This window comes from Crocodylus porosus, unplaced genomic scaffold (assembly GCF_001723895.1).
Source record: "Crocodylus porosus isolate Cpor-Errol unplaced genomic scaffold, CroPor_comp1, whole genome shotgun sequence".
Classification (NCBI taxonomy): Eukaryota; Metazoa; Chordata; order Crocodylia; family Crocodylidae; genus Crocodylus; species Crocodylus porosus.
The window spans coordinates 35,136,625-35,154,599 of NW_017728911.1; the positions used below are offsets into that span (position 1 = coordinate 35,136,625).

The following is a 17,975-nucleotide window of genomic DNA, read 5'->3' on the forward strand; positions in this document are numbered from 1 at the left end:
CAAAGTACAGTATCATACACCCTCCTTGCTCTCTGGACGATATGAAGGGGAAGGGAGGATATATTAGAATATGTTCATTTTTTAATGGCATTGCACATATTTCCACAGACTGTATCCACGTGGTTTTTTGTGGGGAAAGCTCAGTTTGTGATGGGGGATACTAAATAAATATGCATCAGGGTATAGCTTGTGGCACCTCAGCCAACCCATTATAGCTTGGTGTACCGCAGCAGCTCTGGAAAAAAAAAAAAGCATCTACATATATGGTCCCATACGTGGAATGGAGTGGAGAACATTAAGCTGAATTTTTTTAAATTCTGGCCCTTCATACTGCTGAAGCATGAGCTGCAATGGCCTCAGCTTAAGTCTCTCTCCGATCAGCTGCTTTTGCAGGATACTGATTTTACAGAGAAAGTGGAGACGACCTCCTCAACAGCGGGTAGCAAAGCACGACCCCTGGCAATGGCTAATGAAGGGTGCTGCAGGAAAGGCGAGAAATGATATTCTACCATGCCACAAACTTCTCAGTCGTGGCTGGGGATGGTCTTAGACTCCGAATCACAGTGATGAGGAGCTTTTTAAATGTTCCTTGTATCACAGGGCACAGCGGTGCCCTGCTCCTAGAAGAGCAGCAACTGCCTGGGGAGAGAGCCCAAAGAGAGAGGCAGAAGCCCGGGTGCACGCGGTCGGCTGACGGGAGGGGGCAGGGCCCTGGGCCCACATAAACCCCAGGCTGGAGCTAGGGAGGGCAGTTCCCTGCTAGCAGCCAGCGGAGAAGGAGCCTCCAGGGAGGCAGTTCGCTGCCAGCGGCCAAGCGGGAAGGAGCCAGGGGAAGAGGCCTGAGGGCGAGTCTAGCTTCTGGGAATGCCTGGGGCAAAGTTGGATTTTTTTTTTTTTTTTTTTTACAGGGGTGGAGCTCAATGGGAATTCATGTGTTACATGATAGCCCAGCGGCGTATGTCTTGTTTGTTGTTTCATAAGCACCGGTAGTTTGGGTGAGGCTATTTGGGGAAGGAGGAGGCCTCACTGGGGCCCCGCTATAGTGCGGGGACCCCGGCGCCAGGGGGGCGCGACACTAGGAGCTGCGGAGAGCGCAGGTGCCAGTGAGGTGCAGAGATGGGGGCTGCGGACAGCCCAGAGACGACAACCTCAATACCATCTGAGAGGTTTGGGGTGTGGTGAAGGGGTGGTTGGAGGCACACATATAGCCCATAAGGCTGGGGTGCCCTGAAATACCCATTGTGAAACGGGACCCACAAGGGGTCCGGGAACCCACGGGGTTCAGAGCATCTACCAAACCGTGTCCAAGAGGGCTTAAAGGCAGCCTCCCTATATTATACTCCTATCAAGACGTGGCAGATGAGAATAGAGGGTGGCCATCGGGCCAAACCGGCATGGTTGAGGAGCCTTATGGGTAACACGGCCATCCTTAGGGACCCCATCCCGTGACACTTAATGTATCAAGGTGACAAATACGTGGGATGTCATGCCCATCCTCTTTAAAAAGCATTTTCAATATGGTGATAAGCAAAGTGGGGAAGGGGGATTTTCAAAGGGGAAAAAGTACGTACATGCAATTCCCATTTCCCATTAGCCTACATACAGTCTGCTCAGAATTGGAAAGTCTGCATTTTTTACTGTGAGTTCCCATGGGAACTGGGCACTCAACTCTCCTTTATGCCTTTGAAAACCTCCCTTTGGCTTATCCCCTTATTGAAAAAGTTTTTAGTCATTTTCCAACAACCTAAGCAACGACTAAGTAGCAGATACTATATAGATAATGGGGTTAAGCAGATGTATTATCTTCAAGTCCTCAAAGCTCTTGCCATCTCTTTGAATAGTCCAGAAACGAGCCAACAGACTAATCTGCTCCTCAGCCCTATCAGAAATACGATCATGATTTAAAGGAGAGGCACTGCAATCTAGGATCATGGACTATATTGTGCCAGACTTTAACGAGTCAGAATACAAATCGGTTCAGTCCAGGACACCCTTTGCTCCACCGGTTCCCTCACCAGCCATGCACTTGGTATGCATTTTTGCCCCATCTTTAAGCAGATTTTTTGGGTGCATCACGGAAAATCATACCTCTATGCAATTTTGAACCTCAACCTCAAAAATACACTGTGTCTCGGCAGCTGCAAGACAACACAGATGTAGAAGTGCAGCAGACAACTACACTGCATTTCCATCCTTGGGAAACCTCAGCTATGTCTTAGCTAGAGGTGCATCCTTCTTGCACAACCCACGCCTTTGTCTTATGGCTGACCAGGCTGGGAGGTGTGCAGAAAGATGGACAGAAAAACTGAACAATGGGAAGGGGCTGAATCCTTAAATCTGTTGAGTGGAGACGGGGAAAGAGGCAGCACGGCTTAATGTCTGGAGCACTGGACTGGGACTCTGCCACTGGCTCGTTGAGGGGCTTTGGCAAGTCACTCCACCCTTTATTTTTCTCATCTATAAACTGGGAATGACAATTCCCTCTTTGGTAAAGGGTTTGGAGACCTGCTGAGGAAAAGCACCAAGTGTCGCTATTGTAACCAGCAGCTCTTTCCACTGGAGAGAGGCTGGTGACTTCTCAGCAAAATAAAGTCAAGTATTTGGGAGCGGAGGAGACACGTTTCGAATGGTGTCATTCTGCTAGCGAAGCCATGAGGTCTAAGACGGAGAACACCGAGCTGGGATCCAGCAGACCGGAGTCTCTGCCCTGCTGTGCTACTGACCAGCTTACTAACCTCGGGTGAACAACTTAACTTCTCCCCCCTCTTATCTCTCCGGTCTCTTTGAGGTTCCTTGAGGCAGGGGACCCTCACCCTGTGACTGGGGCCACAGCCCCAAGGCTGACGATCAACAGATCCTTTGTGAAGCATCGACAACCCGCTAGACCCGGCATAAAATGGACACCTCCCTCTTTTCCAGGGCTGACAAGCAATGGACACATCAGGAAAGCCAGGAAAGCAGCGCTAGACATATTAAGTATTATTCCCTCTGCGTTGGGAGCGCCACAAAGAGGACAAATCTAATGCAGGGAAGGAGACGTCCCATATATGTGGCAGGCAGCGTATAAAACAATGCTTTTCAGGATCAACCCATCTCCAGTCGCGCAGACATCGACTTCAGTGGCGGCAGCAGCGATCCCAACAGCAAACCAAGGGAGAATGAAATCGGCACTCACAACCTTCTCTGCAGACCCAAGTGACCGTTCCCAGCTGCCCCGAAGACTTCTCAGATTCGCAGAAGCACAGTACAGGGAGTGATTGCAGAGCTCGTCCTGACATTTACTTGGCAGGCTACACTTAGCTGGACATCAATTAGCACCCTGCCTTTGGCTGCTCTGTTTGCATGCACAACTGACTGCTTTCAGAGATACGCAGATTTTAAGAAAGGGGGATCAAACAGCACTTAGCCATCGGCAAAGTCACGGTGCTTAAGCAATGTATTGCCGGGCAGCGCTCATCAGACGGTTAATCCCCCCAGGAGCTAGCTACAATTCATGAATTCTCACCTAGCGTGGCTGATGAACCCGAGCACACAGCCTGCCCGTGCGGCAAAGAAACCAAACCTTGCAGATAAGAGCCCAGCTCACCTTACACATCAGACTGCTTATCTGCTGGGCTTGCACAGAAATATGATGCAGACCTTTCAATGGATGCTATAACACAGGAGTGGTAGTGGGTTGTCATGTACAAGTGTCTCCTTTCCACAATAAGATAAAGTGTAGCATACTCACCTCAAAGTACAGGATATAAGGATAAAGGAAAAAGCTCTCGGTGCGATAACACCTTGCAGAGCCACATGCCTTTCAAGCAAGGAGATTCGAATTCCCAGGTGCTTTACAGTACACATGCTTCTGTAACTTAACCCACATGGAAATGCCCCTGGAGAGGAATTCAGTGCACCGCTATCACCTGCACCAGCCCAAGTGCACAATGATTTAACATGCAAAGTCAACTGTAACATTGCATTATAATTAAGGAGGAAATTCAGTTAGAGCAGAAAACTCAGCATCTGCCTGGAAAGCCAAAGTCAACATTTCTCTTAATGCCATATTCCTTTTAATAATCACAGCTGAAAGAAATGGAATTGCCCATTTGATCTCCAGCAGGCTGGGGATACTGGTGCAGAATGCAACATCCCTGCAGGAGAAATCCTGTAAAACCAATTCTTATTAAAAAATTGAGTTTTTTCTGAGGAAATCGCCCATCCAGATTGTAAACAACATTTGCCCCTTGCTTAGCTATGAGACCTGACAAATGGTGGTAGGCTACTTATAAATAATAAGTATGGTCTCCACTGAAGAGATGCTTTGACTACTTGAGTGTACTCTCTGAGCTGTTTGGACAGTCTGCTTCTTTTACATACTTAATGAATATTTAGCATTAAAAGTTAACAGCAGGCCGTTCCAGTCAACTATGCTGAAGGAAGATTTATATTAGAAGTCACTGCACTGCAAAGTGTGGGATCAGTTTGTCGGCCCAAGTTAAGAAAAGTTTTGGTTGTTTCAGGATGAAGGTGGGGTTTGTTTGTTTTTTTAATAGGGCATCATTCATAAAAATGGAAAAAATAACCAAGGAGACAAACAAAACCCCATTCCTCTCCTGTACTAGGTGGGGAGATGTTACAAACCATAATGAGTAGGGACATACTGCCTTACTTTTTTATATTCCCTTGTGTCTCCCTTCTTCAAAATCAGGCACGCGGCTTCCTCTCCTTTGGGAGGTTTAAAAATACTCCAAGCCAACAACATGAGTCTGCCTAGCTCTCCGCATCAGCGGAGCCCTGTCTGTTTTAAGAAGTCAGCAGAAACACCATCAGCAGTGAATGCTTTTTGCCATCTCCAAACATGCGATTGCCCCTTGAATCTCTTCAAAATTTGTTTCTCCCACAAGCAGCTCAGCTGCCTACAAGATGGACTTGCTAACAGCCAATAATGCTGTTATCCATGATGCTTGTACTACACGGACTTATGCCTTCCACATAGAAAATAGGAAGAAAAACAGGCGAACTGTGGAGCAAATGTGTGTCAGCTACAAAAAAAAAAAGTTGGACATACAATCAGAATACATATGTGCAGCCAGGTCCAAGTCCACCTCTTAGGTGTCTAAGTGGACTTAAGCACCTACAGCTAGATATAGATGTTGCCAAATGAAGCATCTCTCTCTTACTCTATGTGTTTGCAGAGCTGAGGCTCCCAATCAGATAATTGGCAGCCCCAGCTTCCCCTGTGTCCAGAGACGCACCCCCAGAATCACTGGGGCGTATCTTCAGAAGTGGGAAAAATTGGTGCCGGCTACGATCAGGCCTCTCTAACCCAGGGAGCACCTGCTTGGGGCAGCAAAATAGTGTGGGCTGTGCTTTCCCACCATAAAGCAAAGATGTTCACCACAATAAAGTAGCACAACCTGTTACTCCTTTTGTCACAGCCACATTTGTGGATAGCTACCCTTAAAAGTTTTTAAGGCAGCACAGAGGCAATGAAAGGTGATGTCTGGTTTAAGTGGGGTCCTATTCTACCCGGGTCAAGTCCTTCAAAAAACCCACAAATATGTCTATGTTTGTAACGCACAGTCATCTTAGCTTCAAGACAAAGCTTCCTTTCCAGTGAAAGGGAGGAAGAGGATCCCCCCAGCTTTTGTGTCTGTGGTTTTTCAGGGACACAAACAATGTACAATAGCATCACGCACAGGATCTAAAGTCCATCCTGGTGACAGAAGAACATCTGGTCCACAGGTTTTAAGGATTTTGCAAAAATATACAACACTATATTTCAGGGAGGCCTTTTGACCACAACGAGTGAATCTGGAAGTCCTGATGATGATGATATTTTTAGGATGGAAGAACCGTGTATCTGCAGGTTCAACAAGTCAAGCATGAGTCAGGAGTGAAGTCTCTGCACTGTCTGACAAGATGGGATTAAGGCAGGGAAGGCCCTATTCCCAGGGCTCTCTAAATGCAGCTATGGAAAGAAAGGTAAAATCAGTGCAACATTCTCTGGATGGGATGAATTCAAGTAGCCCACAATACATTTCTGGATATGTAGAGGGTTTGCCTATGGTAGGATGGATTGAAGGTATGATAACTTTACGGAGGTGATAATGGAAACGGGACTTAAGAATGCAAACCTGAAACCAAACACCTCTGTGCAAGCTAACAAGATGACCTTGGACAAACTCACTTAGCAGTTGATGGCTACTTATCAGAAACTCGGGCAGTTTAAACAGCGAAGACCGTTATTATCAATGAAGAATGATTTGACATGGAAGGACATCATCAAGGCCTGTGTAGAAGGAGAATGCCTCTTATTTTTCTCTGGAGAGAATTTTTAGCTTCAAACAACTATTTAGAAAGACTGAGCAGCAGATCCATTGGTAAGACCAGTCACTTTACCGAGTTGTGGCCTGAACGCTTACTAAAGAGGAAGAAAGGAAATACTTTTGTAAACTGAGTAGAGGCTAACTTTTTGTGCCTGTAAGAGAGAATATGGAGAGAGAAATCTAATACGTTTCACAAAGAACCAAGTGCATGAAATGCTGTGAGATTACAATGACTTCAGCAGACCAAGTGTGTGGTTGGGCTGACAGAAGAAAGTCCTGTTAATTATCTCCTATGGCTATTCCTAAGTGGTTCAACTTTGGAGCTGAGAAAGGAGAAAACAGGGGAATAATAATAAGAATGCATTACTAGCATAAGAGAAATACTCTCCTGATAGAAGAGATGGAGGAAACGGTAAGAGGGGCCAGAACCTCCAGGGTCTATGGAGCTGAGCAATAATTAAGTACATGCCGGAAGAGGAATAATTGCAAAATGTACAGAATCTCTCTCATCTTCCACCCCATCAAATGTAAAAATTTGAAAACCAAAATGTCAAGCAGGGGTTTGCTGATAAAGATTTTCTTGGCCGATACCAATGGTTGAATATTCGCCAGGCATATTGGTTGATACTGATCCAATAACCAATTTCTAGGAGCACAGCCGGGCAGTGTAGAGAGCAGCTCCCTGCAGGTAAGTCTGTGGAGGGGAATGGGTGGGGGGCAAGATCAAGGCCCCCATGGGGAGGGAGAGAGTGGGGCAAGGGCTTGGGCTTGGGGCACCGCCCAGCCAGGGCAGTGCATGGGACCCGGGGCTGCAGGCAGGGATCAGGACGGGGCTGCGGGCAGCTTATCCAGGGGATCAGTGTCCTGGCACTTAAAAATGGCAGTGGGGGCAGCTGAACTAAAGCTGGTCAAATCCGCTTTAGTTCAAGCGCCACCACCACTATTTTTAAGCATGGGGGTGTTTTGAGAAGTGGAGCTGAGCAGGTTGAGGGTAAAGGCGCGCTGTGGGCTCTCTGCTCTGCTGCCTTTGCCCTGGGAGCCACACGCTGGCTGTGCTGCATCCCCTACCCATCTGGCAGCGGGAGGCACAACTCGCCGCTGCCACTGCTGCTGGATGGGCATGACCCTTCCCTTCCACAGACCTACCTGCAGGGCATCGCTCACCATGCTGCCCGGCTACATTTCTGGCCATGTGCATGAGTGCAGCTGTGCACATGCACACGATGTTTGGGGCCCCCAGCCAAAAGGCGTATTATATTTATCAGTGATGTAACTGGCTACACTAGCCAAAAAAAAGCCAATAACGTTAATTTTCCTTTTATCAGTGCCGATCCAATATGCAACTGATATATTGGCGCACCTCTAATGTGAAGTATTTATTTCATCTACAGGTTAGCTAATGCTCCCAATAGAAAGCAGAGAAAGAAAGAAAATTAAGATTGTCAGGAGAGTGAAAGATTATCTTGATTAAAATACTCTAGACCCAACATCTAAACTAGAAACTAGTAGAATATTCTGGTTAAAACAGGCCAATAATTGCACCCAGTAATTCCCAGGCTGAGCGCAAAATGGGGTGCTTGACTACATCATCTCTTCCAGAAGGAGAGCTGAACATGATCTGAAGAGATCAAGAGGTGTAGATACACCCTTTCCCTTGGAGTATGCAGCAAGCCAAGCCCAAACTAAAAGTTACAAGGTGAAATAAGAAGTAAAGAAAATTCATATGGCCCGCTTTGCATAGAAATACACAAGGACAAATAAAAGCCTATAAAATGAAGCCAGGACTTGACTCAATAAGCTACCTTTCACACATTACAAATTGCATCCTGAATTTGATGGTTGATGCATCTACTAAGAAACATATACTTGGTTCTACGTGGTGCATGGATCATTTTCCAAGCTATATCAGAGAGAATCGTACCATTTTTCCCCAGTTATGGTCTTTGCTTACCTTTAGTGTTTCACTTGAGCTAGTGAAAAGGGACTGATCAGCTCCACTGTTTCCAGTTCGTTTCAATTTCTGGCTTTCATGTACTATTATTATTATTTTTGGTCGGGATATTTAAGAACAATCAGTGATTTGGCATGCCTGACTTGAGACTCATCAGAGAAGGGGCAACTGATTTTCAGAAACCACTACACATCCACCTCTGAAAACAGGCCTTTTTAAGATAGCCCAACTACCCAAAATAAAGGCCCCTGAAGAAAAACACAATCCAAAATCACCGGTCACTTTAAAAAGAAACCACAGGCAATTAATTTAACAGCAGCCAAAGACATGCAATGTGCTTTGTAGAACATGTGCTAGTAAGATGGCTGAAATATTGACCCTAGAGAAGTCAATGGCAATATTCCCATTGCAGTCAAAGTAGCCAGGCTTTCACTCAAGGCTCCTGGCCTAAAAAACTAGAAATAAATGGCACGATCCTGTAAGCAGCTGCGTGTGTGCTTAGCGTGACACGTGAGTACTCCCACTGAAGTCATATATGCACTCAGAGCTTCGTGCAATGAGGAAGGTGAGCAGGAGAACTAAGTGAGGAAGGACAAGGGCAACAGCAGTGGGATTGTGCGGTTACGTGGCTGGGGTACATGCCCAACTCCCTGCTTCCATCTGAAGGCATGCAATCTTGTATGAGGCTCTCCTGGCAAGAAAGGAGGGACTCTTAGGAGGAATTTGGAAGAGGGAAGATTGATGGCTGGTGTGAAGGAACTGGAAAATCGTTCCATCTGAAGTGTGGCATGCAAAACAGGCCTTGCCCACGGTAGTGGGCGAGGGTTGCACGCTCGCAGCTCTGCAGCATTTGAGCTACCGAAACATTGCATGGAAATAAAGCTTTTGAATCAGAAGGTGAAGTCCTCTGAAGCCAGTAGCTTGATTCCCCATTCCCTGGCACAGGAGATCTTCACCGGCACCTGCACTAGGTACTTTACACAGCCAGAAAGGAGGGGAGGCCAGAAACAACCACACCCTTGCTGTCATAAACCCTTGGTCAGCTGGACAGTGCCCCTTTAAAGAGACTGTTCATTTTGGACATGCCATTCTGTGTCTGATTGATGTCCCAGATACTTTCTCCCACCAAGGAAACCTCTAAATCCAAGCACCACTTCTCTAATGAACTGCTTTAAGTTGCAGGTATTTCTATTTGTTCTGGCATGTATGAAAATCCTCCTGGAATTTGCAGAAATACTCAACATGAGCCATTCTGAAAAAGGTCTTTTAACATGAGGAAGCCTTTTCCTTTCCATTCAAGGCCTTTCCCTTTCCTGAGGGATTAATTATAAGTGATGGGAGGATTAAGGAGTTGGAACCAGTACTGTGTAGACAAAAAACCTTAGAAGCAAATAATTCAAGAGAGGTAACATCAGGCCCAGAACCGCAGCTTCCTGTGGTCAGAAGAGAAGACAGCAGCGTAAGGAAGATATAAGCAGCACAAGAACCATTGATGTCTAAGGGAATATGAAAGGATTGTGACTATTTGGGGATATATAATAGGCATCATGCAGAAATAATCCTGAAATGTTTCTTAGGGTCTGCCCCCAAAAAGGCAAAGTGCAAGAGTCAACATTATGGGGGGAAACGGAAGGGGATGGGGCAGAAAATGGAAAAGTCTCTTCACAGGAAACAGAAATCTCTTCCCAGCAACGTAATAGGAGCCAGCCTTTCTACAGCCTTTACAGAGGGGGTCCCAATCATTTCCCCCGTCTTCTACGGGGGGAGAACGGAGGCAGAGCGAGAAAGGACCTGCCTGTGGTCTCCCCAGGAAGTTGACAGCTTGCTTCTCCATGCACCTGCCAAGTTCACTGCTTTCCACGGCCTCCTTGCTGTCCTGGGAGCTGGGGAAGGGGAGGTGCGAGGGCAGGAGCCCTCAAAAAGGAGATGGAAGAATCGCTACTTTTGGGGTCTTGCAAACCAGGGACATCTTCCCGACATGCATCAGCAGCACATCCACAGCGCTCTGCTCCCTGCCGACTGAAACCTCTAGCGAATGCACCAGAGGCCTCCGAGATAATGAAGGGGTTTTAAATGCAAGTCCAGATGTCCTTATCCTCTGCTCCCTCCCGTCCCCCAAGCAAAGAGAGGATTCAGCTTGGGGCTGGGGGAACATGTACAGCAAGGAGTCTGAGTCCAGGCCAAGAGAGAGTTGCTTGAAATATTCCCGATCTTTGCTAACTAACCAGGAAGCTGCTTCTTTGGCACGGGGCGATGGAAACATCCAAGGAAAGGGGCATTCTCCATCTGCTTATGTCACAGGGAGGCTGGGATCTGTTCAAGCGCCGGGCTCCAAGACTCAGCTAGACACTAAACTCTCAATCAAGCTGGCTCGGAGGCAGCTCGGAGACTTCTGTGGGAACTGGGAGACCTGGGGAAAGGCACAGCCCAAGAGATAAGCCCGAGCGCCACGAGCCGCTGACTCGGCGCAGGTCGGCGGGGACGGCTGTGCTGTATAGAGCGAGCCCTCTGTGCTCGAGTCCCAGAAGGGGCCGCAGGGCCCAGCAGCGGAGGCTGTGGAAACACTGGAGCTGGAAAGGTCCTGCTTGCAGAGCTGGTGTTTTCTTCCTCCTCCCTCCCCACCCCCTTTTTGTTTTCAGTGCAACTGGTCCGAGGGCCAGCTACGTAACCGAGCGGGGCACCGGCAGCCCGTCTCCAAAACAAACACGAGCCCGTTCCTCCAAGCGGCTGGGAGGGCATAAGCCCACCACAACATACCTACATATTTTCACCATTTTTGAGCTTGTTTCAGCCATTATGTAACCGTCAGCACTACCTTGGCAGCTGGACCAAAAAAACTTGAACTCGGTTCCCCGAGCAATTGGTTTCGGTGAGGAGCCACTGCCAGAATACAAATACAAACCTCCTGCTGCTGCTTTCTCTCTCTGCGTCTGCATGGCAGGCAAGCCTTCCAGACAGGTTTTCCATTAGGGAGAGGAGGATTTGGATCTTTTCAAGCATGAAGGAGGAATTCTCATAGCTGCTTTAAACTGCACAGACCTCCTTGCAAGCACCTCCTTGGCTTCCTGCCTCCCGCCCATGGGAATTTTGCTTCCTTGACACCCAAAAAAGCAAAGAAATTTAGGAATGGCCACAAAATACTACTGTTATCAGCCATGCATTGCGCCCTTCTATCGCAGTACATGACGTATAATGGACTCTTTACATACTCCTTCTTCAAGCTGGTTAAGCAACGTTAGATTATGGACCTGGTTGTACCACAAAGGCAATATTGTTAACACTTCACATGTTAATTAAGCCACACCATCTCCTGAGGGGTCTGCACTGAAGTCTGCATTTCACAGAGATACACTGAGGCATTCAGACGTGAAGTGACTTCTCAAGGCTCATAAACAGTACAACAATGTTACAGCCAGGAAGAAAGATGAGGAACCCAGACTCACTGCAATACAGGCATCTTCCTCTTGCATTATAGCCTTGGACAGGGTAAACTTAGGGTACAGGGAAAGGCTGCATGTCTGTCTTGGGCAAGGGTGATGCGGGTGCACAAAATGCGGGTGGATATTGTAATGGGAATGTGTATTATATAATAGCAATGGTGCGTTTTGGAGGGTCAGTTGAGCCACAGCGGCCACAGGGCAGTTTTGGTAGAAGCACTGGTCCTCTACTCCAGGTCACTCAGCACCCCATGTCCTTGCTCTCTGGCTTCGGTGGAGGATTGGATGCAGCTCCCCGGGTGAGTAGCTCTGGCCACCCCTGATATATGCCTTACTTTGGGTTTGCTTTTGATCTTTACAACGGGTTAAGCCAGAAGCTGCAGTTTAACCATTCGCGGACCACCTGCAGGCCGCCAGTCGCACAGCTCCGATTTAAATGTAAGCGCGCTTTGATTAAAAATAAATATAAAACTGTAATAAAAAACAGAAGCCCGAAGTGGTGCAGATACGATACATGTGTGTAACTTGAAACAGCCAGCGGGCATATTTAGACCCAACTCCATTCCTATGCTTTCAAGGCACGTGATGGCAGCTACTAACGAGTCAGCGGTTTGCACACAATAATGGCCAATACCCTGCATTATTTCTTATTCCATCCAGAGGACGGAAAATGATGAGCCTCTAGCATTACACTAGGTCAACTGCACAGAAGCGTACTAACATTACTATATTCTTCCTCTTCACTGACTCCTGATGCATCATCCTCATAAAAGACAAGAGAGCCAACGTCATTCCTGCTTGAACTTTGCTGATATCTCTGGAATATCTTGGGAGTGACTTTTGCCAAAGCCAGGAAACTATGGTTATTCCACTGCACCTCTGGTGAAGACAGGCAGAAGAAGCTTATATGAAACCACCCAAGTGTGATAAGCTTTTTGGTTAAGTTTAGTGAAAGAAAGAGCAAGACAGCAAGCTCTAGGTAACAGGTAATGGTGTAAGTATAATCGAAGCAGAGAGGCCTGAATTTGCAGAGAGTCTGACACAATAGCTGGACAAGCTCTGAGCAGTCTCATTCATTTCCCTGGTTGCTATGTCTTTAAATGTCTATGCAGTCACTTATTTCAGTGTTCTTCCTGGCACACAAGAAAAGAGAAGATATTTCCTCTTACAGAGACCTACACCGCTACCTAAAGTGCAGGGTACACCCCTTGCCCAGGCAGTGCAGAAAGAGCTCATTCATAGGACATGGAAGAGATGGGAAAGAAGATGGTTAAAAGCTTTTAACACCACCTGACAGTGCAGGAGGGGGAAAGGCTGGATTCACTTGCTTGAAGAGTTCCTCAGCTTCCAAAAATGCTGGGAAACACTATGTTCAGAGGAGCAGGAAACAAGTGTGGTCTCTACCACACAGCTTCCACTACCCCCTCCACATGAATCCCAGCCTTCGGTGGGCCACAAAATAAGCAGCTACATATACAATGCCAGGACAGAAAGGAAGCATGACAATGATACTTCCTTAGTCAGGCAGCGTATGGAAAGATCATTCCCACCCTCAAGTCCTCAACAAAGCTGTCTTTAAATGGGGAAAGAGCATTGAACATAGTCAGCGTCTGTTAAGCAGTAGCATGTGTCTTCCATCAGCTTTCTTTCCGCATAGAGATCACCGTGTACTGTACCACTGCCACATCCGGCCTCAGGTACACAGTTCAGACACTTCCTTTGTGGAAGCGTGTTTTCCATTGGAGCTGGAGAGAATAGGAGCATTGTGAAGAATTCCCCCTGGAAAGCTTGGACATACAGTCCAGACCTTGTTAACATTTGAATGGAGAATGTATATATTTTGCAACGCTGTGTTTACTTCCTTCATCTCCCACCGTTACCCTGCGCACCACAGATAGGGAAGAATCTATGCGCCGCGATGTGACCGTTGCAACGCACCCTCAGACCTCCTATTGCAGCATGTGTACAGCTCTTAACCCCCCAACAAGCAAACCTTTAGCAGCTATTTAGGTCCTAGCACCCCGCTCAGCGCCTCCTCAGCTTGCAGAGGCTGAGCTCAGTTTGAGACCTACCAGTCACAACTCACTCGGGGCTTGCCTGGAATGTAAAAACAGAGGCAGCCTGGCTTTGAAGCTGAGGCGTAATCATTCATACACTGTATACAGAGAGCATATTGGAGTTATACCACCAAGCGCAGCTCTCAGGGTGGGATGCGGGGCAGAGGAGTAGCAGTGCATCTAGATCAATGGGAGAACCGGGACACAGGGACAGTCCATGTCCCAGATCCAGCATGCGGACTACCTGTGCCCCACTCGTCCAGCCTGCATGCTGGAAAGGTTGAGCACCACTGATCTGGATAGAAGAGAATAGTTAAAGGGCTGGGTGTTAAGTGTCCCTGCCACTGGAAAACCAGAGCTAAGATCTGGTTAGGAGTGGTTACGAAAAAATAATCCTTTTGTTTGGCTTTCTTCAGTAATACCTTTCTCAAATATTAATCCTGATATATCTATTACTCAGGCTACAAAGAGACATCACATTTACCCTAGGACAGACTGTTTTATCCTGGGACAAAGCGTGACCACTCAGACATCTATGTCCATTGCCCCAGGATAAATCCTAAAAAGCTTCACAGAATAAGATGTACTAAGAGCTTATCCCAGCACACCGCAAAGTGCATCTGAGAGGTTGCCCTGCGGCTGCATCACTGAATCAATGGCAGAACAGCCAGACGCTCATTAAACCCTGACTAGGAGGATGGCATGTGTACACATCAATCCCAGGAGATTTCTGCTCTGGGACAAAGGAGCACAACTTGTTCAGGGACACATGCAACATCTGTCTCCTGCCTCAGGGACTTGGCAGGCCCTTCTGTACCTCGATGGAGGAAGACATCCTATGCATGGATAGAGATTAAACAAGAGAAACGGGACTAGAAAAGATGGACACTTTTCTCCCCAAATTCCAGCACTGGGTTCCTGCAGGTAGCTGTATATAAGCCCCGAGTGCAGACTGTGTGTCAGTTGTCAAACACACGAGGAGTCACACAGCTGGAAACTTTTCATCGGGTGGAAAAATAACACGGTCACAGGAGCTTGAGAGCTGAGTTTCAAAAATTCATTTCCCAAGTTGCAATGATCTGAGCGTACTTGCTGACTACTCCAAAATGACAGGGCTACCGTTTTCCTTCCTCAGCTTGAAGGCCGCAAACCTTACACCAGGTTAACGACTGCAGCAAACTTGCAGAGCAGTCTCTGCTCCCTGATTTGTATTTATACAACAGTTGCATTTGTAACACCAAAGCAGCATGAGGACAAACCCAAGAATGAAAGATCAGCTGGAGAACCGAATCTCTGCAGCTGTGCTCCAAAATGAGCTCTCTCACGCAGGGACTTACCCACAGTGTCACAGGGTTCATCCTTGTGTACGCAGAAATCTGTCCTAAAAAGAAAACAGGAGACAAGTCAGGGGTAACCTCTGCCTGTAGACGTGAAGCTAGAGAAAGCAGACAAATCAGTGGCGTGCGGACCGGGCATTATGTCGAGGCCACGCAGTCCGCATGTCAGCAGCACAGATAACAGCGTGAACTACTCAGGCAGGTATTTGGATTTGTTCCACGTATCATGGTCCAAATTCAAAACCAGGCTTCTTCAGATCTAACGTGTCGAGGAGAATTGCCACGTCACGTCGAACATTTCGAGTTTCTAGGCATCAGTTTCTCGCAGGACCTGGGTCATTTACTTTCGCACCATGGCGTATTCAAAAGGGGCAACCCCGGAGCCTAATCTGAGACAGAAACCAGGGGTTGTCTAGCATGATGAAATGGGACCAAGTCTCGGAGAATAAGCTGGATCACCATCACAATAAAATGGGCTTTTGGATGACCTCTTGTTGAATCCATTTCACCCTTTTAATCTACATAATTTATTCTTGTTCTCCTGAACTGGGAAGTAGGAAAAAACCAGTGGGAACAGAACTAAAGCAAAGGAGCTAAGGAAAAATCCAGGTACAAAGTAGGCTTCGACACCTTTGGAAGCTTTCTCCACGTGCTCTTTGCTGGCTGAAAAGTGCTGGGGCTGTGCTGGAGCACAGCTTTTCCAACGAGGAGCCAGGGAAATGCTATCAGACCTACAAGATGCGCCAGGGGCTCCTTCAAAGTGAGAGGATCAGTGGGTTGTCACCGCTCCAGCTGCGCTCTCAGCCCAAAGCAGGGGAGTGCAGGTCGTGTGGGTGGTTTGGAGGTGTGCAGTTATAAATAGAAAATCCTGCTGAGGGGGAAGGGGGAAGAGCAGTCGATCCCATTTTTGGAGGCATAATAAAAAGAGTTTGCTTCTGGAACGAAAATGTAGGAGTGGGATTTACAGAAGAAAGATAGAAATGTTTAACTGTCCCTACAGATGTCCAAGTGTCCATGAGATCATTGGCCTCCTTTGAAAATGCCAGCTCAGGTAGGTTAAAAAAAAAAAAAAAAAAAGTAATTAGTAGTAATCCATGTTAACAGTCAAAATGGATATTAAAAAAAAAAAAAAAGAACAATCAAGCTTATATTTCACGGCAAAAGAAAAGATGGTACTGGCCATCAAAGGGTTAAAACGGTCCGACGCACCCCAAGCAAGTCGGAAGCAGCTCCTGGCCTGTCCAAGCCAAGGCTTTCATCTTTCTGAACCGTGTTGCCGTGTCTGACACCTCGGAGTTCAAACCTTTTCCAAAGAAGATGGATGACACTTGCTGCTGACTGAGCTGGCACTAAACCCCACTGCCTGATTTCCCAGAGCTGGCCTGATGGAGGTTTATTTAAGGACTTATTGTGTTATATAAACTGATAAATCAAACAGATGCTTCTATTGTGACAACAGTTAGCTGCACCATTAGGAGGTGGCAGGAGGCCATGTTTCGAAAAGCATCTCTCCTGAAAAGCTGGCTTGCTCAGCAAATAAAACAGCGCGGCGTTTTGCCTCTTGTACTCTGGGTTTCTGCAGGGAAACGTGTCTGGTCGTTTCAGGCAATGCCCAAGAGAAACGACCACCAGGCTGCAAAACTAGGGGTCTTGGAAACAATCTCGTGCGGCTCGCAGACCAAGATCCTCCTCTCTGGAGGTGTGCTAATCCCTCGGCTTTTAAAGTGGCCTGAGCTTTCTGGTTACAGAGGTCCTGAAGAGCGAAGGGAAATCTAAGCAGTCTGTCTGCCGTGCAGCACCCCGCGACTGGGTCTGATGGCGAGAAGAACTAACCCGGCCCTTGAACTGCCCCCAAACAGACGGTCACAAAACCTCATCCTTCTGCTCAGAGACCTGCCATCAAAACGTCCCGCTTCAGGCCCTCCTGATCCCTTGTCAGGAAGAGTCCGAGGCCAAACGGGAAAAGCATGTCATCTTCATAGTTTCAGCCAGTACATTACCTTGCACCTGGAGGTCGCCAGCTCGTGCTACCTCCGAAAATTTGCAGCCAGCTGACCTCCTGGGAAACCTGACATGAGTTTTGCTGGCTCTCGGGCTGTTCCCACGGGCAAGCGTTTCACCCTGTCACACAACCCACCCCCCAAATAGCACTGGTGGGGTCCTTAGTGGCAGAGAGGCCATGACTGAAAGGACCTCAACTCAGAGCTGTTGACTCTTTGCATTATAGAGCACCTTATCGACTAACTCAAGTCCATACGTAGCATCTGACAAAGTAGCGTGAGCTTTCGTAGCCTCTATCCTACTTCGTCTGATGCTACGTGTGGACTTGCAGAGAGCGGGGGGCTCAGCAGAAAGTAATACGGTAAAGAGAAAGGGGGAGGATCGGAGGGGCACTGCTGAGAGCAGTGAAGATGGGTTGGAAATCAGAAGGGACAAACGAGGCGGTTAACCCCCTGAGGTTACAGCGTTCGTAGCATCTGACAGTCGGCCGTAACCTGCAAAGGAAGCAGCTAGGCAGAAGATGCGATGGGGCTAACCACCTCTCTCTGCCCCAACCTCTTCTATTGACAGAGCTGTTGCCGACCTGATAAGCAGAAAGAAACAGCCCCAACCTGAATGATCCTGTCTAAGATCCAAGAAAGATGCATGTTCTAATGTGGATTATGTATGCAAAGGCCTCTTTGTGACCACATGCAACTAGGACAACACAGGCTGAAAAAAGTTCCCTCCCTCCATCAGTTGAAATGCCTCCTTTGCCCCCCAGAGATCTGGAGAAGTTTGGATCCAGATTCTGGTACAAACTCAGCAGGTTCTACCTTGGAGGCCATACTAATACCACGTGCAAATAGCCCGGCTGTTGTAGGGTACAAATTCCCTTT

At 47.5% G+C, this 17,975-nt stretch overlaps 1 protein-coding gene across 1 annotated transcript in view; it reads right to left on the reverse strand.

Moving 5' to 3' along the window:
- ADAMTS17 (ADAM metallopeptidase with thrombospondin type 1 motif 17) overlaps positions 1–17,975 on the reverse strand; it is a 252,778-nt gene that overhangs the window by 200,625 nt on the left and 34,178 nt on the right. Inside the window, exon 6 of the mRNA XM_019533183.1 lies at positions 15,097–15,140. Within this exon, the coding sequence (XP_019388728.1) occupies positions 15,097–15,140 (44 nt within the window). The remainder of the gene's footprint in view (positions 1–15,096; positions 15,141–17,975) is intronic.